We start from the raw sequence: 22,711 nt of genomic DNA on the forward strand, positions 1-22,711 counted from the left end.
GCTGAGCCATCCTCTAGAGAAAACACAGCCAACAGGTTATTTATGAGACAAGGTCTGAATTAGCACGTGCCTGTCATCCAGTGCAAGGCACTCGCAAAGATAAACATGGATACAGTGAGCAGATAACTGTTTATTATTGCACGTATTCCAGCAGAACAACCGACAAAACTCCAGACAGCAGTACATGGATTGTAGTACACAGCTTGCAAAATCTGTGATGAAGGTATTTTTGTGTGAAGAGTGAAACATATCTGCATCTTCGTAAGACCTGAAAAGTATAACACAATATCCTATTCAGTTTTGAAAGCATGCAAATTGAGGTAAATCTGTTATTTTGCATCTAAGAAAAGGAAATCCCTAAGGGGCTATATGTCTGTGTATATATATATGCATATCTCAGTGCAATACGGATATATTTGTACGTCACATAAAAGCAAAACTACCTACTGTTCTCAGAATGTTAATAGGAGGAAAGCACATTACAGTGTGCACATCACATGCATAAAAAACAGGGGCACGAGCAGGGGGGTAATCTCAACATTGTTGAAAAAAGACCCTTCTTTGTGCTTGGTGATAAATAAAAGCCCCTCAGGTCTCTCAACGGAAATTGTCTCGGTAGCTAATAAAAGCAGCTGACGTATTGAGAGGATGAACAAGGATAAAATGCCAAAGGCAGCAGAGCCTGGGGTTTGCAATACATTTATATTTCAGAAAAGAAAAAAAAAAAAAAAAAGGAAGAAAGAAAGAAGCAAATTGCTACTAAACTATGCTCTGTGGAAGTGTAGATGGTGCTGCACAGCTTTCTCAGGACTGGTACAGCCACATAGCTTTTAGGAAGGGATCACATTCACTTCTCCCACAGTGAACACCATGTACTTGCTACTGTGGCAATGTTCCTGAGCTGAATAAGGTTAAAAAACAAACTTGGTTCACAAAGAAAAGTACTGAATTATTCTCACTCTCTCATATCATAATTAGAGTACATAAGTTAGGCAGGTTTTGCCCTGTGTCTCCAGTCAGTGTAAACTCCTGCCTGTCTGCCATTTGCCTCTGAAATCCTTTCAGACTGACCTTTGGAGCAGACTGGCCATCTGTTTTTTCCCTCAACCATCGCTTCCACGTTCTTTCCAGTCTCTCAGGTTTTCCCACCCAGTCCTGTGCTGTGAGACTTCAGAATACACAGAGGTGCACAACCGACTATAAATAACATTTCCGATTAACTTAAAAATAGATACAAAATACATATTGCTCTTAAAAGAAGGAAGAAACAGGTCCAAGCACTCAGCCTCACACTAAACTGTAACTTCATCTGTGCCGACTTTCTAAGCTCACACTGCTAAGGATCAGAGCAGATCACAGTGGCAACATCTCCTTCCAAAGGTCACTTCTCTATTGCAGCCTTGGGAAGAATTGCTGCAAACTGTCCAGGCCTCTAAGCCTGGCACACAGAACAACAGCTCTATTGCCCCTCTGTGCTCTACCCTTGCTGAAAGGCTGGCTGCTGCATAGTTTTGAGCGCAATGCCCAAACACACTGGAGTCACTCGGGTCTCTGCACCTTTCTCCTTTCAGGAATAACCTCACCTCTCCCACAACAGCCACCCTGCACGCTCTGCTGGGAAAGGCTGTCTGCTTTGTTTCGGTGAAAAAGCAGCACTTTTGAGGAGCCCCCTCACAGCTCAGCACTACGAGGAGGAGGAGGAGGAGGAGGAGGAACCTGTGGGTATACAGGGGTATTGTTCAGTAAGTACCTCCTTTCAATTGTAACTCGCACCATTTTCATAGGGAAAAAAGAAAAAAAAAGGGGTAAAGGGGCAAATTCAGCACATTGATTTCCTTTCCCGTTACAGAGGGAAGTCACCCGCTGCAAGATGCTTTCACACACAGCATTGCTGGCGGCACGAGAGAGCTTGGATGGTGCCCAGCCCTGAAATGGGCACTGTCTGCACCCGCAGCACCCCTGGGCACACCAGCAGCCTCACACCAGCCAGCCCCTCACACCCCACCCCGCAGCCCCGACCATGGCTCGTCGGCAGGCATTCACAGGGCTCCGGTCACACTTCACCAAGCCCAGTGTCAACATGCTCCCCCTCTCAGTCCTCCGTACGTGGAAAACGACTCCATATGATGGGGAAAGGAAAGACTTTTTGCTTGTCCCTTTGAATAACATACGAGCATGGAGGGAGACGCTGCCCAGCCCTAGCCGTGGCACAGCTCTCAGGAGTCATTTTGGTTGTTGCACATTGTTGCGTTTTCAGGCCGTGGATGATACTCTTTGGGAAACCTCCAACATCAAGTCAACCAAGACAATTACAAAACACAGTGCGTGGATGAGACCTTCTCACTCACTTTCCTACAGCTAAAGATAAATTCCTCATCCCTGGCATGACAGGGCAGTTGATGGCTTTGGTGAGAATAATTTAAGGCAACTGCCATTTTATACAAAGAAGAGAAGGAGGTTGAGTTGTAGAAATTCGGCCTTTTTCTTGGTAGATTGCAGAGGCCAGCCACAGCCTGGGAGCAGGGAGACTGGACAGGGGATCTTCAGGTACTTTTGCTTAAGGTTCATGTTTGCAGTGCAACCTTGGGATCTCAAGTCCTTCTCATAGGTGTTTCCAGGTGACTGAGATTAAATCCCCACCAAGGTCCATGGTCTCAGTGAGCAGCAACGCCTGTCCCAGACACAGATGAATGGGAGAGTTAAGGGGGAGCAAAATATGCAGTTGACACATAACCATTGCTGTTTGCATAGCTTTCATCTCTGCAGGCTGAGTGGCAATTAATACACCAATGAAAGCAGTGCCCAGCAGTTTCATCCCCAAAAAAGAAAGCCTAATACACCCACTGAAGCATGAGAGGAGCACTTTGCTCATGTGAAGCCCAAGGGTCAGGCTCAGCCCTGATGTTGTTTTAGCCATAGTTGAGCCCAAGGTGACAAAAATCTTGTGCAAACTCACAACACATTCCTGTCTCCAGAATCCCCACAGCCACAAGAAACCCCACAGGATTTTATTCCACAGAACTCAAATGCAAGCCCACACCCTAACTCAGGTGAAAGACTTGAGCAAGCTCCAGTTTAACTTTAGTCAGATACACACTGCAGCTCACACTGATCGTTAGTAATTCAAGCACGTAACAACAGCGGTGGAACTAGCACTGGTGCAAATAGATCTGAAAACTCCAGTTTCACATTTTCTTTGTGCTTCTGCCTCTTGCTGGGCTGAGTGCCAAGAAATATTGCAACACACAAGATATCTGGCTTTTAAAGAGCATATCGAAAGTGTTTCTTGCAGCATATTTGCAGGAAACATTTCAATTTAGCATCGCACGTTCTCACACTGGAACTCTCATTCTTTGAACCACATCCTTCCAACAGGGAAGGCAAAACTGCACTGCAGGACTGCATTCAATAAAAACAGCTCAATTTTGAGGAAACCAATAAATATCCACTGAAATTACTCCACAGATTTTGGAATAGACAAGCGATAACTGAGAATCTCAACACCTATTGAATAAATGCTCATATATTTCTATTACCAGCTCACTCGTCAATGAACGACTTGTGTTGGCAGTAAAATTGGTCAGCTATAAAATGTCCACAGTGAGGTCTACAAACTGAGGACAAAATCTCATCGCCTTTCTTACCTTGTCCGAGGGGGACCTCATGTCAAAAAATGTACAAATAGGATGGCCAGACCAATGTTCAGTAAGATGACCATGCAGATCACAATTGTGTTAGGTCCCTGGAAGAAAAAACAATGACAGAGTATTATGCACCATAGGTCTAAGTGAGGAGACCTGATAGAGCTGCCTTGATTCTGCTGTTCAAATGTATGAAAATCACCCATTCCAATGAACGTGCATCCAGCCTGAATTTCAAACCAGCTGAATATCTATCACTACTCTACTATTTCTCCCCTGCAAATGCCTTAAAGGAGATCCTGGCCATGTGCACAGAACAAGCCAAGCCCATTTCAACCTGTTCCTCTGAACTCCTTTCTCCTTCCAAACACATCATCTGTGTTTGTAAAGCCGCCACTTTCAGGATGAACAGATCCATCTGTATACTCTTATCTCAGACTAAAATATTTCCAAGTGGTGCTTTTTCTAAAGTCACAGTGGAATTGTTCCTGTCAAAAGGACCATGAGAAGAAGCAGGCTAACAAAATGCAAGGCGTTACAGCTGCATTTGCTCACAGCAAAATGAATCTCGGGGAACAGTCTTTTAAACCCAAGAAATCAATTGGTGATTTGCTAACATGGATCAGCTCGTAAGCTGCACCTACAGAGGCAAAGTAATGGATAAAAGTAACACATCCTTCATGTTCCTCCGAACTTTCCAAACCCATGCAAAGGGATGGGAAAAGGGGAAGAATGTAGGAAAAAAAAATCATAAAATGTCTGTTTCCCTCCAATTTTGAAATTCCAGACTTACTTGCACTGGACCCACCATGGAGGCCCTCACAGCCAGTGACATGGGAAGGGCAGGAGGAAATGACCTTCTGTGCCCCCCACAGATCTCGGGGGACAAAGCAGTGTGGGAAACATCTCCAAAGGTGTTTGTGAGGTTGCCAAGGCCCAGGGCTGACCCCCAGCATTTTGGTCTGCATGAAGCTTGGGCTTGGAGAGCAGGCTTCCAAACCAAATGCTGGTCCCAAATCATGTTTGAAGCCCATGCTGAGCAAAAGCTGGCAGGTGAAAATGGAGAATCTTCTCCAAAAGGCTGTGGGGGCCCAGAAAGAGCCCCTAGACGCCTGTCTGTGCCCACTGCTGCCCTGAGACTCCAGGCCCCTTTGGGGAGAGAATCAAGAGAGGAAAAACAAGGCTGAAGGAAAAGCAGTTCCTACAATGGAAAAGGAACCAAGTTGCTGCTGCAGGGCTGTCCCAGGAGCACCCCCTCCACATCCCCCAATCCGCCATCACCACATCACCTCATCACCCTCCTCTGCGTCCTGCGCTGCTGCCACCGCCACCGCCGGGGCCGGGCTCCGCTTGGCCCCCGCCTTGTGCTCCGTCCGGCCTGGCGCCCGGCCCTCAGTCTTTCTGTCAGCAGCGGGCTCGCTCCTGCTCACTGCCTTGTGCTCGGGGCTGGGCCGCTGCCTGGGCTACTTCAGCTCCTTGGGATGCGGCTGCTCCGCCTTGGCCTCCGCCTGGGGCGCGTGCCTCTCCGCGGGCTCCTGTGTGGGCACCGGGGTGCCCCCGCGCCGCTGAGGCTCTCTCTGGGGCTCCGGGGATGGCGGCCCACGCTCAGAGTGCGGCTCCTCCTCATAGTCCGCAGTGGGGGAGACCGGGGAGGTCCTGACGGCGTAGCTGTGGTAGCCCTTGTAGTGCTCGACGTCGGGCTCACGCGCCATGCGCTGCAGCGGCCTGATCTCCATCTGCTCGGCCGGCCGTACTGCGCCCTGCGAGGCCGGACGGCCTTCGCCATCGGAGGCCCCACCGCCACCCGCCCCAGCCCAGCTGCCGGGCCGCAGGGCTCCGTCCTGCTGAGGCTTGGCCCGCTTGGCCTCCGGAGGGGTGGCGGCGGGACTGGGGGCTGGGCTGCGTCGGCGGGGGGCCTCATCCTGCTCGTGCAGCTGGGGGCTCTCGGGAGGTGTTGGGGGTGGCGGGGCACCTTTGGGCTGAGGGGGTGTCGCTTCCTCCATGTTGACGGCGTGCTCTGCGTTCTCCATGATCTCCTGCAGCAGCCTCCGCTTCTGGTACTCGGGGCCTGCAGAGAGAGGGGTGGTGGGAGAGGGTCTGGGGGAGGCAGCAGGGCTAGGGCATGCTCAGCAAGGGCCTGGCTCTGTGCTCCACGTGCCAGCACCCCATCTGAGAACAAAACACACCAGCCCAAACCCACGGCTTGCAGCACCTTGCTGTCACCTCCCCCTGAGAAACAAGCCTGGCTGTCTCAGGACATGTTTTTTTAGCTGCAAACTCACCCTGTGCTTTTCCCCTTTTAGGCTAGAACAAGCTCCCGAGAGAATGAAGTGAGGCTGCATTTTCCACTGCCTGCCCCAAACCAGAGCCTGTTTCCAGAAGGTATTTCCTACAGACACAGATCCCTGCCTCACACTGCCCTGTAGGGAGGAGAAGGCCAGGAGCTCCACATGAGACTAAAGGAAAAGTAAAAACCTGCACCCCAGCTTTTTGTGGCTTGGAGTCACACAGAAGGATTATCCTGAACCTAAAGGGATCAAGCTCTCATCCAACCTTTTTGCTTTTCTTTTTCTTTTCCTCTTTTTTTTTTTTTTTTTTTCCTGGCTGGAAAGCTCTTCACTGTGGCTTCTTTGGTGTCTAACAGAGTGCAAACCAACAATTACATGGGGAGGCGCCCTGCCTCCTCAAGGAAGGGAGGTATCCCCAGGTGATCCATCTTCCGTTGTGCTCTATGGCAAAAACACATTTCTTATGCACAGACCGGGGCTGGCAGTGAGGGCCAGCCCTTCCCTCTGCACTGACACAGGCACCAGAAAAATCAGCTGGCACCATCACACAAGGTGACTCAGGGCTTCGGGTTTCATTCTGGCCACATCTCCCATGCTGACTTGTCAGCTCTTAGCAATGCTGCTGTCACTTCAGTTATCATTAAATCTTTACTTCTTGTTAACCCTGGGCCAGGTCTGCAAAGCAAATCGCTGAGGAAATCAAGCAGAGCCCGGCACTGAGGGCACTCCATCATTCTGTGGTGCTGGCAGAGCAAAATCCACCAGGGAATGACCAGGAAAGTCTGAAAAATAACTGCACACAGTACTCTGCATAGTGGGACCTTGACAGGGGGCCTTGCATGCCCCTGCAGTGCCTGTAGCAAAGAGAACATGAGCATGCTCCTCATAGGCATCGTGGGGTTGCAAATCAGCACGTCCAAAAGAAAGCACCTGCTTTTGGAAATGGTGTTGGTCTCATTCTGCTGAATCCTAGTAATGCTGAGAAGTGCAGACTTACAGGGCTTGGCACGTGCTCCTGAACAGCACAGACCCTGGAGCCACACTGTCCCCAGCTGCTTCATGGTTCCTCCCCTCCTCTCCTCCACCCCAAGGACTAACGCAGACTTGACCCTACTCTGGAAATTGGAGATTGGTGCTTCATTCCCTCTAATAAATCACGGGTGTGATTTGCACGCTGCTAACTCCTGCCCACTCAGGGCAATGTCTCTGCTCCGAGGGGGTGGCGGGGAGAGAGGGCGCTGGTTTTAGCTTCTCTGCCCTGCCTACACGCTCCTGTCAATCAGCAGGCGACCCATTCAGGGCCATTTCTTTCTGGCTGCAAATGGATTATTTGGAAGCCTTTTCAACAGTTGTTCAGACTCCTCAAAATAGGCTGCCTGCAGCTCTGGGCTCCTTGCTATCTCTTGGTGCTCTCTTCTCCTAAATAGTTCACACCAAAACTCCAAGCTGCCTGGAAGGGACTGCACAGCCCAGTCCTCCTCCCTTCCCCAGCATCCATCTCACTTCCTTCACCTCCCGGACAGTTTAGCAAGAACATTTTAGCAAGAACTTTGGCTTTCACCCCTCCCCTCTAGGTCTTTAGGGCTGATATCCTAAAGGAAACCCACAGCTAAATACTTATGTGAGGCTCTCTAAGCAGGACTGTCCTGTCCCTAACACAGGGATAGAGGAGGGAAATGCAGCTGCCAAACACTGCCAGGCTCTCCTGGATGCGTGACCAGATGTCACAAGCAAAATCTAAGGGTGGATTTCTGTCTTTTTCTTCTTGCAAGAAGATACACCTCTCCTTGTTATATTCTGATCACTTCATGAATGTAGAGATTAAAAAGAATCATAGAAGAAAAACACACACTAGCCCCACACGTGGCCACAAGACCCGCCGTGCACAGACCATCTCATTTGTCTCATTCAGTTGCTACAGGTGGAAGAAGTAACCCAGCTAGGTGTCAAAAACCTTCCAGCAGGAATTTCAGTTTCCGTTCCTTCTGCACTATAAATACCCCAGTGTGCAAAGGGTGGATGTGGAGCTGTGAGTGGCAGCTGAGGGGCTTACGCCAGGATCAAGTGATGTTTAGCTATTGCTAAATGAAGTGTCACATGCTGGCTCATGCCTGTGCCCAGCCACTGTGGTGGTTCCCAGCCCAAAGGCAGCTCTGAGGCCCTGTACTGCAGCAGGAAGGGGCAGCTCTGCACTGCTCCACCTCCCTAGCTTGTAGGTGCAGGACAAGACAGACATGCAGGGAATTTCAGCAGATCTGTCAGTGTGTCTGTCTGGCACTGGGTGAGTGCTGTTCCTGCTGCCTGCCCTGAGCTGAGGTACTGCCACACCGTGGAGGCACTGCAATCAGAGCAGCAGGTTTTGCTGAGTAGCAGGCAGTGTTTGGCTTCTATCCCCAGTTTTGATGCTGTGACGGATGCTGGACATTTGATCCAGGTAACAAAATCACATAATAAGAAAGATAGGCTATGAAACATAGGCGTTTGGATCTTTTTATTTATTTATTTATTTATTTGCTCTGCTATTACCTCCCTTCTATGAAAATGAAAACTTCCCAGAAAGAGCACAGGTCTATCTAGCCTGTTCTAGGGAAAGGTAATGGCACTGACAGTGCTGATCTAACATTACACTTCCTATCTACTAATCCCCAGCGCTTGCTCTCAGAGAAGGAACCTCTCCAGTGTTTTCTCAGCCATATAATTAGCATATATATATATATAGGAAATTAAGGAAATAATATTTTTTCATTATCAGCTTTCGTACAGGATATTACAGCTCCTAATTAGCTGAACCTGACTGCACCCTTGGTGCGGTTTGTGGCCCCACAGGATACGAATTATGAGTCAATGTGCAAAGCTGTTCCAAGTAAAAGCCACTGCAGCTCAAGGGGTGTATCCACAGGAGTGCTGCAGACAGCCCCCAGCTCTCTGCTGGCCCCGGCAGACATTGGGAGGGCTTCATAGTGAGGAGAAAGAGGCAGGGAGCTTGGAGGGCAGCAGACTTCCTGCAGGCTATAGTAACACCTTACAACAGGTAAAACAGCAGTGTAAGGAGGTCAGCAAATTATCCATGTGCAGGGGGCTGGCTGAACTTGTGCAAAAGTGGATCCGAGACAGATAGAAGGGCAGCTTCTTGAGTTATAAAGTGGGAGAAGCATTGGAACAGATTCCCCAAGGAAATTGCAAAATCCCTCTTACAAGAAGCCTCTTGTCTTACCTGGCTGGTAGAAGTCTGGGGAGAGCTCCCTGGCCATCATCCTGGCTATGCCCGACTCGTTGTTAGCTGCCTGAGCTGCCTGCTCAGAGCCTTCAGCCTTGGCTTTGGCATGAGTTGTCCTGCAGAGGGAAGAGGGGACAACACGTGAGCACCGTCTGAGCTGACATCGGCCCAGAATTTCAGCAAGGGGCACAGAGTGTTGAGGGCTGAGGTGCGACCAGCAAAATGGAGCAGGTACATTTGCAAACATGAGCATGTTCACGCGTTGCAGGGAGGCAGCAGATGGCGCAAAATGGACTTGCCACCATGCTGCAATTCACAAAGATGCCCGCTCTGAGGAACGCCTGAAGCACCTTTGCAGACATCACAGGAGAGGGACAGCAAGGTGATGGCTGGGCACCGCGGCACTGTCACCACCCCTGAGCGAGCTGCTGCACCTCACCAGCAGCAGCATGCCTCTTGTCAGTACAACTGACATGTTTCACCCCAAATTACACTCCTAGAGCTCTCCAGCAACAAACTCTGGCTTGTCCAACGCACTTCTCTGCTTGCAGCAGTCCAGGGGCTGCTCTCACCAGGCACAAGTGCTTGGAAAGGCACAGCCATTGCTTCCCTTGCAGGACTCCGTGAGTCCTCTCTGCCCCTTCCCAGCACGCCTCCTGCTTGCTCCCTAGGGCCATCGCAGCTATTCTGCTGGCCGGCTCTTGTATTCCTCACATGCCTTGCACTCAGGGCCCTATGATCTTTATGCTAAAATCAGGGCAAGCTTTGCAGCCCAGCTGCTCACAGTCTGGGAGGGAGCTGACTTCAAACAGAAGGATCACACCTTAAAAATTAGGGAGGGTGAAGCACTGTATGCTCAGCTGCTCTGCTCCACCTGTGGCTCGTGGAGGCTTTCCCCATGCCCTAATGCTTCCCAGGGTTCCCTCTGTCTCTCCTGCTGCATGCAGCAAAGAATGCACTGGCAACACCAGTGCAAAACCACTTATTTTTGAGCAGGTGTGCAGTTAGCAGCCCCTTCAACACCAATTTATTACGAGTTTAATGAGGTCATACAATGTCTATCGAGCTATTTAAACGATACTCAGACTTTTTAAACTCAGGTTGGAATTTCATTGGTCCTTTCCCATTAAACTCAGATGCAGCATGCAGACAAGGCTAGCTTTACCCTGAAAACTTGACAGTTGCAATGAAAAGGTGATAGAAATGCTGTTCTGAGACCCTGGGGGAGTAGAAGATTATATACACGCGCATACACACACACATCACTTTGAGTAGCTATAGGGAAAGAATTAAAGGCAGGGCACTAATCCCAACTGATACAGGCACCGGTGTGACCTGACAGGGAGCCGAAAGTGCTGCTCAGTGCCCTGAGATAGAGCAGAGGACGTGGAGCTGCTGTGCCCGGGACGGCGTCTCTCTGGGACGTCATTCCACTGCCGCAGACGTGGCTCACCCCTGCCTGCACCCACACCTTATCTCCTGCTTTCTCTGCAGGCTGAGCTGCCTGGGATTGCTGCCATTCTTGGTCTTTTTATCCAAAATTCTTACAGCTCCTGAAACACCCAGAGAGGCTTTGTGATGAGGGAGAAGACGGCAGTTTTAAGCCACTGCTCACAAGCAGGGGGTCTGAGGCAGCTCTGAACAGAGAAATCACCTCCTTTTTTGGTAGCATGTAATCAGTGTGATTAATTCCACTGAAGTCTGGCGGTGGCTGAGGGGATGGCTCTGTGCTCTCCATGCCCAGGGACCAGAGGGGGCTCAGCAAATCCCAGGGAGCACAAGCCTGCATGATGCCAGCCCCGCAAACAAGCTCACAAATGGGGAGCCCAGCTCTTCACCCTACAGGATGTGTTCCAGCCCCTGCCTTCATCCTGCTCTTCTGGGATGGGATTCACCACACAAGGATAAAACCTTCCTTCTCAGCCACTTGGTGAACAGACAGAGGCTCTCCTGGCCACTTTTCAGAGCCGGCAGGAAAGGGACAGCACCTGGAAGCAGAGGATTCCTAGAGGTATCTTCCTCTAGAAGTAGCCTGGCAGTGGACTGAATGCAGGGTCTGCTCGCTCTGCTAGTAGGGGCAGAGCTGCACTTGTGCTTATGTGGTACTAAAGGAGTGCAGATGGATCCTGGCATGCCCGGTGACAACACATGGTGCTAGAGGTGGCAGCACAGCTCTGGAGTACACTCTGCTCTGCTGGAACACTGTGACAATGCACAGCTTGCAGGGAATGGCCCAGCCGTAACAGTAACATCAAGCTCTCATAGAGTATTTCTGAATGTATTATTTATTCTGGCAGTGCCAGGGAGGGGAGCTCAATGGAGAATAATACGTGGCCACGGTGGCAGAGCAGCAGACAAATAGCAGGCACCCAGGGGGAGCCCAGGGCACAACCAGCAGCAGCATTCATAAGCCCATCTTCAAAGCAATGCCGGCAAACGAGCTGTGAGCATTACATGTACCCAACTGCGGGCCAAGAATCCAAAGAGAAGCCTTCAGAAACCAGTGCTGGTGCTCCCCAGCCCAAGAACAGATGCACGCAGTGGGGACAAGCGCTCCCTACCCAGAGCAATCTCAGGGATCACAGTGACTGCTGCGGGACGCTGGGAGCAGGGAGTTAAATGCTTCACTTCTCCCCTGGCATGGCTCTAATGCTCTAATCGTTTTTGTATTAGTGTGCAGACAGAGCTCCTCTCCCATCCTCCCTGGCCCTGTCCCAGCAGCGCTGCCCGCTTCATTCCTGACTGCTGCTGAAATCCCCTGCGGACACACGAGCGGCAGCTGAGCGCTGTGCTAACAGGTGAGGCCCAGAGCCACGCGGCAGGACCATCTCTTCAGACTGTTTATGTGGTTTTGCACATCCACATTGGCTTAGCCTGTAAATGAAGCTGGAATTAGCAGAGAATGCTGCAAATACCAGGAGGGCTGGGGCACCTGCAGGTGCGGCAATGACCTTGTGGCCAGGAGCAGGGGGAGAGCTGAGCCCTCCGCCTCAGCTACTGCACATCCACGTACTGAGAGAAACACAAACCCATCTGGCACTGTCCTTCCCTCTCCAGGGACTCCTTGTCCCATCAGTACAGCAAACCGCCCTCTGCTCGATTCAGGTCCCCTGGGGACAAGCGTGCAAATTGGGCTAAATGCCATGCTGTCAGCACGGCCGTGCGGAGCACAGGGAACACAGGCAAGTTCAGCACGCTTCCATGGTCATGCTGGTGGCATTTTGTCCTTCTGAAGAACCCTCAGATAACAGTTTGTCTTGGCAGGGATGCTTGCAGCACTCAAGAGATAGAGGGAAAGCCGCAGAAGTGCTTTTGCTGACGGCAGCATGGTCCCTTTCATGCTTCTGTGTTCACTTTGCAAGGGAAGAGGACAAACAAAGCACAGCAGGATGGACACTTTCTGGCTTCTCCATTTTCCACACCACCTTTGGCGTTGAGGCCACCCTTCCTGCTTACTCCCAGTCCATCTCCTCTGTGCCTCTATCTCTGCCTGCACAAACACAGATGCCAACACACCTCTGTTACCCACTATCCCCACTTGCCTGTATCCAGCCCATGGGACCAGAACCCCCTTTTTGTTTCATCTCTTGTGCCACACTCCCTGTCCCAATGTCACCCACCTGTGTGCCCCACCCAGGGCCATCCCACCCCAGCAGCCAGGCATACATTTTGCTGTCCTACTGCTCTTCTTATTCTATCATTTGTGTGCACAGACCAACTCAGTTTAGACTCTGACACTCCCAGACCTGAGGCTGTGCTGGTTTATATCACGGTCTCTGTGCCTGCAGGGTGTGATCTGTGCATAAAGCAACACAAACTGCCTCCTATGGGAGACATTCACATCGCTGTAAAGGAAATCCCCAGAGAGGAACCACCCTGTCTTGCAGAACAACCCTGCCTTGCAGCCTCCTTCCTGCCAACCAGCTCATGAGATGCTCTGGGGTTTTTGCTGGCTGTACCAGCACTTACACTGAAGCAGTGGCACTGTGAACTTTGCTTTGTGAACTTTTTGAACCTCATCCTGCATAAGGAGCACAAACAGTCCGTTCTGTCTGGACAGAAGCATCCTTTACTGTGCTTTGCTTCAGGAGCACCTGGCAAAGCTCACTGCGACCTAACGAGCTCAGCAAGCATTAGCCTTTATGATTACTTGGTAAATTTTTAGAATACCGAAATGTTATCCTCAGCTCTAAATAGCTCAAAGCTACTTGCATCTTTCACCAAGGGATACTTCCCCTCAGAACAGTTAAAGTGACATTAATCTCACAGCAGACAGACCTGCAGCTGTCTGCAAGACGACAACCTACAGACCCTGGTCCTGCAGCAAGAGCACCACAGGGATGTCTGGGGGGGAAGAAAGGGAGATTTGCTGCTGCTGACTGACCCCACAGGTGTTTAGGGCCATCCTGCCTGGGCAGGGCAGAGCATGGATCCGGCCACATCACAGTGGGTTGGCCCAAGGAAACAGAAGGGCTGCTGTTTCAAGAGAGCCCAGGCTGACCCAAGAGCTCTGCCACATAGGCAGCATTGCAGCCCGAGTGGCTTTTACCTGAGTGCCAGCCCTGGGTCGGGTCAGGAGGTGGGCATTCTCTCTGCGGCACTGCTGCCTTCTTCAATTGGAAGTTTGAACAACTTCTAATTCAGATTTTCTTTTCAGGTTTCAGTAATCTAATCTAAAATCTAAATCTCCCTGTTACCCTACCGGAGCATGAGCGAGCCTCAGAAAATCCATGTGAGGTGGAGGAGAGCAAGACAAAGCCATGCACACCCTGCGCTGAAGTCAAAGCGTGTTTCAGCCCAACACCAGGCCTGGCCAAAGATGTGTCTGTCAGTGCTCATGGCTGCAGCCAGCCTGGATGGAGAGGAGGCTGCTGGGGGAGGGATGAGGGAAGGGTGAAGGTGCAGCAATTCGGAATGCTCTGCTGCTCTCCCAGACGAGGAGTGCCCAGCAGAGCACCTCACGGTGCAACATGCAGCCGAGCCGGGGCTGCTGCTGGCCATGGCTCCCAGCTGTCGCGCCCGGCAGCGCTGATAAACCCCCGCTATGCGCTCCCTTATTTAGTCAGGACGCTGTGCTGACTGCAGCGATTCCCGGACGTCATTTGCACCTTCCATGAGCCCGAGAGCTTCGGCTTGGGAAGGCTGGGAGCAGTGGGACGGCTGGCAGGGCGGCTTCGGGAAGAGATACGGGGCCACGGATGTGAGCTGAGGGCTTACATATCCAAGGGGCAGGATTGCAGGGCAGCTGTACATTCAAAAAATGTTCAGAATGTGATAATTCCCAGTGATATCCTGCAGTCACAGAGCATCCAGCTGCTCAGACTGCAGGGCCAGCATTTAGAGACAACAGGTGAAGCACACCAGCATCCTTTGTCCCTCATAGCTCAGTTTCCCATTGGTCCTACGGTCCGGCAGACACGTTAGTGCTGTTAGCAGGACATGTACCCATCCAACCAGCTGGAGACTGGCCAGGCCCACGCCGTGCAGGACGCGTGGCAAAGTCCCTTTGTTGAATTAGGTCTGAGTCAGTGGGAAGTACAATGGCGTGCAGAGGAGATCACAGCAGGCAGTGCTACGCTGGGACGGAAACACTGATTTTGTCCCCCAAAAGCCCCAGCAAGAAGGAAATTTGTGCTGCTGTGAGCTGTGCAGCTACTGAGTGCGCAGCTTCAGAAATCAAACTTCAAAATGCAGCCAGCCCTGCTCCTCCTCTTGCATTCTATTCCATCCTATCCCATTCCATTCCAGACGTCAAATCAATGCCAGATCCATCCTCAGCCCCTCGCACAGGTGGAAAGCAGATGGATTTCCAACCAGAGGGTTCAGGAGGGACCCAGGCAGGGTAGGACAGCACTGGAATGGACAGGAGCCACCCAGAGAGCCAGAGCCCAGCAGGCACTGGGACCAGAGCTGTCTGCAGCCCTCCCGCTGCACTCACACACCAGCACAGCTCGGTGCCTGGCTCTGCTCAGCACAAGTGCTGCCTGCCTGCGCATCCCAGTGCAGCCACGTGCCTGAGATTCCTACAGCACAACCAACAGAGGCAGCCTCGGCACTTGTGCTTGTTTTCCTCTGAATTTCTACATCTTAAAGAGCCTTTTATGGTGTAAAGGAGTGAATTCTGCTCTACACTCCCCAGCAGATAGATTGCATGTTAGCTCAGCTCCTTGAGGGGCTCCCTCAAGTGCCAGAAGCAAATAGAACCCAAATACTGCACACAGTGATGGGGGCACATGGAGGCAGCCAGGTATGGTACAGCCCAGCTGCTCAGTCCCGGCAATTAATTCCTAGCAGTAATTGCATGGAGACATCAGTCCTCCCCAAACAGCAACTCATGTGGCCTCAGAGACATTTCTCATGTAAGGCACATGGTGCCCTGCAAGGAGTAATATAAACATTCAATCCAGGGAACTCCACCTTGTAGTTATGGGCTGGGGAGACATTAACAATAGCACAGCCCTTTATAAGCCGTAATAATTTATTTTCACAGCCCGCATGCAATTATTCTCTGCCGTGGGTGTAGAACCTGAGGCAAAGTTCAAAGCCAAAAGAAAGTTGGTGACAGAGCTGGGATTTCTTCCTAGGACCCTTTCTAGGCAGAACTGTTTATATTTACACTTGATCCCAGGGCTGAGTGGAACAGGAGGGAGAAGCAGTGCAGCGTGAGGTGGGTGTTTACAAGGCAGCAGCAGAGCCAGAGCAGCACGCACCAGGAGTGAAGGCGGATGGAAAGGGTGAGCTGCAGCCCGCAGCCGGGAGGAGATGAGCGTTGGCTCTGAGGTGGGTTGAGGACCACTGGGACTGCGAGTGAAAGCTGCCCTGCACAGCGCTGTGCTTCCACGAGCCCTGCGAAGGGAGGGCGTCCCGCAGCAGTGCAGTGCAGTGCAACCTCTGATTTCCTCCAGCTCTGAGGTTTCCTTAATAGGAAATCATCTCCCAGCCGTGCCGGGAGGGATGCGGTCCCCTGCGAGGGCAGCGGCTGCATTCCAGCCCCTGATGGAAAGCGCTGCACAGCCGCTTTTGATCCAACGTGTAAATAGTGTATAATAAAAAGAGGCTTATATAAACGGACTGACTTCTCAGGGAGCGGCTTTTGCAGCTCCAGCCTCCTCATTTCTGGGTGCGAGCGTTGCTGCCGCGCGCTGCTGCTGGGCACGGTGGGGCCAGTGTTGGTGGAGCCTCCCCAGCAGGACGGGGTCTGTGACACTGCTGTCCCTGCATGACTTCTCCTGCAGTCTGGATGGTTTCTCTCTGCTGGTTCTTCAGGCAATGGGGCTTAGAGAAAAACAGTCATATTCCCTACAAAACTTCGGAGCCAGGAACACAAACAGGGTTTGAAAATAAAGAGCCCTCCCCAGGGTAATTATTTCCTATGACTACATGGTAATTCAGCAACTTTGATAACTAAAAAGGCACAAAGCAGAACAGCACTGCAGCTACAGTCGCCTCCCAGCAGCCCAAGTACAACGCAGGTGCCACAGTGTGGCCCCGAAACCATGGTGACAGAGAAGAAGGGGGTCACCATCAGTGTCCCATGAGCCCTGTGGGGTCCCTATCACTGGGCAATGACAACCCCAGCCGCAGAAACACAGTGCTACCACTCAGACACACGCAGGGATGGGGCACACGAGCAGGACTTTCCCCTGCCACCCCCAGAGCTGATCCATCTCACCCTGGCATGGACACAAGGAGCCATCAGTGCTTTCCTCTGCAGCTCCGTGCTAACACAGCTAATCCTGAGCACTGCCCACCCGTCTGGTCCCAGAGCATCTCTGCTGGTGCAATGGAAACAGAAGGGACGCGAGGTGACCATGAGCTGTTGCACACACCACACATGCTGCTCCTGCCCATCCGACCTGCCCTGGCTCCACAGCCCAAGTTCAGAGACCAACAGGCTGAAATGCATTGCCAGAGCGGAGGCAGCCTGGAAACTGCCCACCCTGCCATACCATGGGCTCCAGGGCAGAGCCACGCTTTGCTGCAAACAGTTTTCCTTTGGGATGCTTGCTACCTATGAGCCTCTTGGAATTACCACAATCAGCATTCCCATTAACATCACCACGGAACTCTGGCAGCTTGGTGAGGCACCGGGTGATCCCATCTCACCGGATCATCCCACCATCTCACCAGCTCCTTGTGCCCACCAGTCCCCAGCGGTCATCAGCTCCCCCAGCCGACGGGAGTGGGGGGACAGGACTGGGCAGGTTGAGAAGAAGGAAAGGGTTTTGTTGGAGCCTGGTTTTACTGTGTGGGTGTTTGCCACAAGGACTCTTCAGAGGCTGTAAAAGTATGAGTCAGGCTGAAAAAGGAGATGGAGACAGCAGAAAGCTGGAAGCTCTTCCCCATTTCACCGCATGTCCTGAACACCCACCCCTGGGCTGCCATAAGGGCAGTAAAACGAATTAAATAGAAATTGCAGGGAGCCACGTTTGACCCCATTGCTGTGCTCCAGAGGGACACGTGGGACAGAGACCACGAGACGCCACCCCCGGGACCCCACGCACCCACCTGGATGCCGCGATCTCCGACTTCTGCCTGGCGATGGCTGCTGCCCTCTGGGCCCCCTCCACGCTCCGATCCACCTTCTGCCGGATCTTGGCGCTCTTCAGAGGTATGACGCGCTTCTCCATGCCCTTGACGAGGACGTTGTGGCGGTATTTGCCCTCCTCCTTCTTGCCGTCGGGCAGCGTGGTGCAGCCGTAGCCGTGCCGCAGGTTGTCCAGCCACTCACCCTCGTACTTCAGCCCGCTGGAGCGCTCGCTGACTCCGTAGCCCGAGCGCTTGTCGTTCTTCCACTCGCCCATGTAGGTCTCGGTGGTGGTGGCGTCGATGTCGGACTCAAAGGGGGGGTACTCCTCTCCCTCCGCCCCCTCGCCCAGGCTGGCTGTGGAGGTGGCATCGCTGGCGGCCGAGCTGATCCCGCTCTCGCTCTTGAGGAAGCTGACGCGGCTCTTCTGGCTGGCCAGCGACGACTTGGACTCGGACTTCTTCAGCTTCCCCAGCAAGGAGCCCCTGCGGAACAGACCCCCCTTCTTCACCTTGCCGGCCTCGGCGTCGGCGTAGAGGCTGAGGGCGAAGCCGCCGCGGGTGATGGTGGGCGATGCGGGCAGGCTCTCGGGGTGGGCGGCGGGGGAGTCCTGCTGCGGCAGCGTGCCATTGCTGTGCTCGCTGCGCAGGGAGGACAGGGAGGTGCGCAGCGGGGAGCGCACCACCGAAGCCATGCCGTAGGGCACGCTCTGCCGCACGCCGTAGCCGTGCCGCATGCCGTTGGTGAACTGGCCCTGGTAGGTTCCTGAGGGAGAGAAGAGGCAGGTGGTGAAGCAGCCGCACGAGGAAAGGCACCGCGGTTTGGTGCCCGCCGTGGGACGGGGGCAACTCGCTCTGCCCTCCCTGAGTCCAACACCCAGCAGCATTCACCGACCCGCAAAAGCAGCCACGAGGGAGCAGGGACAGAGGACACAAGGTGATGCTGGCAGGGGACAGACCTCCCTCAGCATCTGCACCGGGATACATGAAAATAAACTCAAAATAGCCAAGTGAGTGCACACAGCTGAGGTCATTCGAGTAGAATGTTTTTCAAAGTCGATTCAGAACAAGCTTTACGATACCCAGGAATGGAACAAACAGTCTCTTCTCGTACACTTGCATTGGTGAAACAGCAATTTAAAGTAAAACCTGGTGTCAACAGCACCTTGCACATCTATTAAAGTTTAGACACACTCTTCCATTTGTCTTAGGGATGCTACCAGGATACCTCCAGAAATGCTGAGAAGAAACAACCTCATTAGAAACAGACAGCTTTCTACAGCCACTATTTCCAGCAGCGGGGGGCTTGATATTATATATACACAGAGCAATACTTAAGAAACCCACAAAAATAAACAGAATTCCCTGAAGACAAGACTGTTAAGCTAAGCATTTGGTAGGTATTTGGTTAAATTCCCCTCCTCCATTACAAGTGGATGAAGTAGTGCAGTGACTCATGTTAGACCCACAGCTTTTGGAGGTGCTCTATGACCTGCTGCAGCTACTGCCACCATGGAGGACTAAAGGAAAAAGAACAGACTGCTTTTAAAACACATTAGCTTTTTATTTAAGTTGTTTAGACTTAGACAACCTATACTTCATTTCAATTGCATTCATACTATCCCACAACACTTTAAGAGAGTTAAACTGCAGCTGTTTTTGATTATACACCCAGAACTGCTGGAAGAAGAAATAGGAAAGCAGGACAAGTGATTACTCTGCATGCTGCACTTGGTCTTTACAGGACCTTTTTTTAAGCTTAAGTACTAAAAAACACAAACCAAACCAACAAAGCCCCACACTAATGAACCCAACCAACCCACTCAACACATTTTCTGGCTCTCCCTGCCTTTGTTTTCAGCTTACAAGAAGCAGATGCACAATTTGGAGTTAAACAAATCAGAGGTTCACAACAGAAGCAGGTCAAAATTGTGAAAGGATCTGAACTGCCAACCCCAACTTTGCTTAAGTCACCCAAAAAAACTTTCCTACCCACCCTGGTAGCCAATGCTACTGCTTCATTTCATGTTTGAAACAAACAAACCTTTTCATCAGTGTAGCCTCCATTGCCACACGTGAAATTCTTTACTCAGGTGTTTTGCTACCCTCATCTCTGCAAAGCTACCTCATAAGAGGATACAAATCCCAGTGACTGACTGAGTGCTTCTGGAAACAAGGGCTGTCTGCTGGTTGCCACACTGCACAAGTTCGTGTGGGTTGTGACCAGATCATAATTTCAGGCCTTTTGCTTTATTTGTTTTCAATCTGCAAGAAGAAATCATACTTGACCAACTTCTTCTATGACGAAACGACTGGCTCGGCAGACAAGAGGAAAGCAGGAGATATTTTAACTCTGACTTCAGCAAGGCTTTTAAGCACCACCTCCTGTTAAGACCCTGACAGAGAAATTGATGAGGCCTGGGCTGGATGAGCCAAGGAGTTAGAGGTGAACAGCTGTGCAGGGTCAGGCTGGAGGCTAGTAATAAGTAATCTACCCCAAGAGTCAACAGTGGGTCCACTCCTGCTTAACATCATCATTATGGATCCAAATGATGGTGTATACTGCACCCTCAGTTTGCTGACAGGGGCAGGAGGGGTAGATACACCCAAGGGTTGTGCTGCCATCCAGAGAGACCCTGACAGGCTGGAAAAAAAGGGGGCTGACAGCAACCTCACTGCAGCTCAGCCATGGGAGCTGCAAAGCCCTGCCCCCGGGGAGTACCTCCAGGCACCCGGCTGTACAGCAGCTTGGCAGAAAAGGCCCTGGGAATCCTAGGGGATACCAAAGGAAAAATGAGCCCACAATGTGCCCCTGCTGTGAAGAAGGCTCACAATATTCAGGGCTACATTAGACAAAACGTTGGCAGCAGACTGAGGGAGGTGATTCTTCCCCTCTGCTCAGCACTGACCCGCACACACTGAGCCCTATTCTGGGCTTCCCAGTACAAAAGAGACATGGAGCTACTGGAAACAGTCCAATGTAGGGCCACCAAGATGGTCAATGGAGTACTTCTGTGAGGAAAGGTGGGGAGCTGGGGCTGCTCAGCCTGGAGGAGGCTCAGGGAGAGCCTCATCAGTGTCTCTAAGCACCTGAACAGAGGGTGCACACAACACAGCCAGGCTGTGTTCAGCAGCACCCAGCGCCAGGACCAAAGGTGATGGGCACCGACTGGAACACCAGGACTCTGTCTGAAAAATCAGGAAATACTCTACTTTTTCTGAAGCACAGAAAATAAGAAGTTTAGGTAAGGAAAGAGGAGCAATCAGCACCTCGATGGTTCAGTTGCTTAAGCAGATAGGAGCTGGTAACTACTGCTCCAGCACAGCCTCACTCCAGTTGCAGACAGCTCCCCATGTTGCCATTCCAGCTGCTCGCTCTGCTCACATTCCAGCTGGACAGGCCTTACTGCAGGCAGCCATTGTGACACATGCAGAAGGATGACGGACCACAACAACACTGAGGCACACACTGTCCTGTGAGTCACACAGCACATAAACACGGGGGAAAGAGGCTGAGACAGAGCCTGACTGTGTGCTGCTCATCAGAGCATGGAGTTATTAAGACACTCAGCTCAGTAAGGGCACTGACTGAGGTAAAACATACAGTTCCCACACGACAAAAAATTGTCCTTGGCCTAAGAATAACTTCCAACACAATCACAAAATCAATCTGTAATCCCGGCCATTGAAACAAACAAACCCGGAATTCCATAGAGCACAGAATATGGAAGGGACACATAAGGACCATCCCGCGCAACTCCAGGCTCCGCACACCAACACCCGCACTCAGACCCGACGCTGACATCCTTGTCCCGACGCCTCTTCGGCTCCGGCAGCTCAGGGCTGTCACCGCTGCCCTGGGCACTTTGGCCCACGCCCACCGCCCCGCAGCCAACAACCCTTTCCCGATCCCCACCCGGACCCTCTCCTTCGCTTCACGACCGCAACGGCAGCGCGAACGGATCGCAAACCGCGCCGCAGCCGCCAAAGCACTCCGCGACCTCTGCGGTACGGACCGCCTTTCCCCACACACACAGCGACACCGCCAAACGACGCGCAGCTCACACACACACAGGGAATGCCGCAGCGCAGCGCCATGGCGGGGCCACAACGGCAGCCGCGGCCTCACGGCCCCGTCCGGCACAGCTCAGCACAGCAAGGAACAGCAAAGAACAGAACAGAACAGAACAGAACGGCCCGGCCCGGCCCGGCCGCCCCGCAGCGGCCCCAGCACCAGGCCGCGCCTCGAGGCACAGCGCCGTCCCGCCCGACCCCTCGCGGACCCCTCGCGGACCACCGCGCGCCCCGGCCCGAACCCGCAGCGCCCGCAGCGCCCGCAGCGCCCGCAGCGCCCGCAGCGCCCGGCAACGCCAACGCCAACGGCAACGCCAACGCCAACGGCAACGCCAACGGCAACGCCAACGGCAACGCCGACGGCAACGCCGACGCGGACGGAGCCCAACGGACGCTCACGGCTCTCCGCCTCACCGCGCTCACCGCACGCCGCTCTCCGCCTCACCGCAGCCCGGCGCCGCCCGGATGCAGGCCCTCAGCCGGAAGCGGCCCCGGCCCGGCCCCACGCATGCGCGCTCCTCCCGAGCGGCGCTCGCACCGCTTCCCGCTGTGCTCGGCGCCCCCCGGGCCGGAGCGAGGCTGCGCGGCGGCCATTGGCTGCGGGCGGCTCCTCCCCGCGCCTCGGGCAGCTCGGGCAGCTCGGGGCCGTGCGGGGACGGCCGTGCGGGGACGGCGAGCCCCGGGCCCCGCGCCGCCCGTGTGCGGGCCGTGCGATCGCCGCTAACGGCCGGCCCCGCTCGGTGCGTTGCAGCCGGGAGCGCCTGGCACCGCGCTGACCGTCCGCCCGTGGAGCCGGCAGCGGAGGACGAGCGGCGGCACGACGAGGACCGGCGACGACGACGACGACGACGAGGACGAGCGGAGCCTGCGGACGGCCCTCAAGAAGCTGCGGCTGGACGCGGCGCGGTGAGTGGCGCGGAGCGGTGCGCGGCTGTCGGTACGCGCTCGCGTCCCCTTCTTGGGAG

The 22,711-nt window shown here is 53.0% G+C and overlaps 1 protein-coding gene across 1 annotated transcript; it reads right to left on the reverse strand.

Annotated features, from left to right (window-relative positions):
* Positions 1-110: 110 nt before the first annotated feature.
* JPH2 (junctophilin 2) lies at positions 111-22,624 on the reverse strand (the record flags this gene model as incomplete). Its single annotated transcript, XM_046906059.1, has 7 exons — positions 111-268; positions 1,072-2,671; positions 3,645-3,742; positions 4,931-5,709; positions 9,144-9,262; positions 17,655-18,438; positions 22,192-22,624. Coding segments are annotated over 4 exons (1,941 nt in total), but the record flags the coding sequence as incomplete, so codon positions are not given.
* Positions 22,625-22,711: the final 87 nt, after the last annotated feature.

This window comes from Gallus gallus (genome assembly GCF_016699485.2).
Source record: "Gallus gallus isolate bGalGal1 chromosome 37 unlocalized genomic scaffold, bGalGal1.mat.broiler.GRCg7b 37_unloc3, whole genome shotgun sequence".
Taxonomy (NCBI): Eukaryota; Metazoa; Chordata; class Aves; order Galliformes; family Phasianidae; genus Gallus; species Gallus gallus.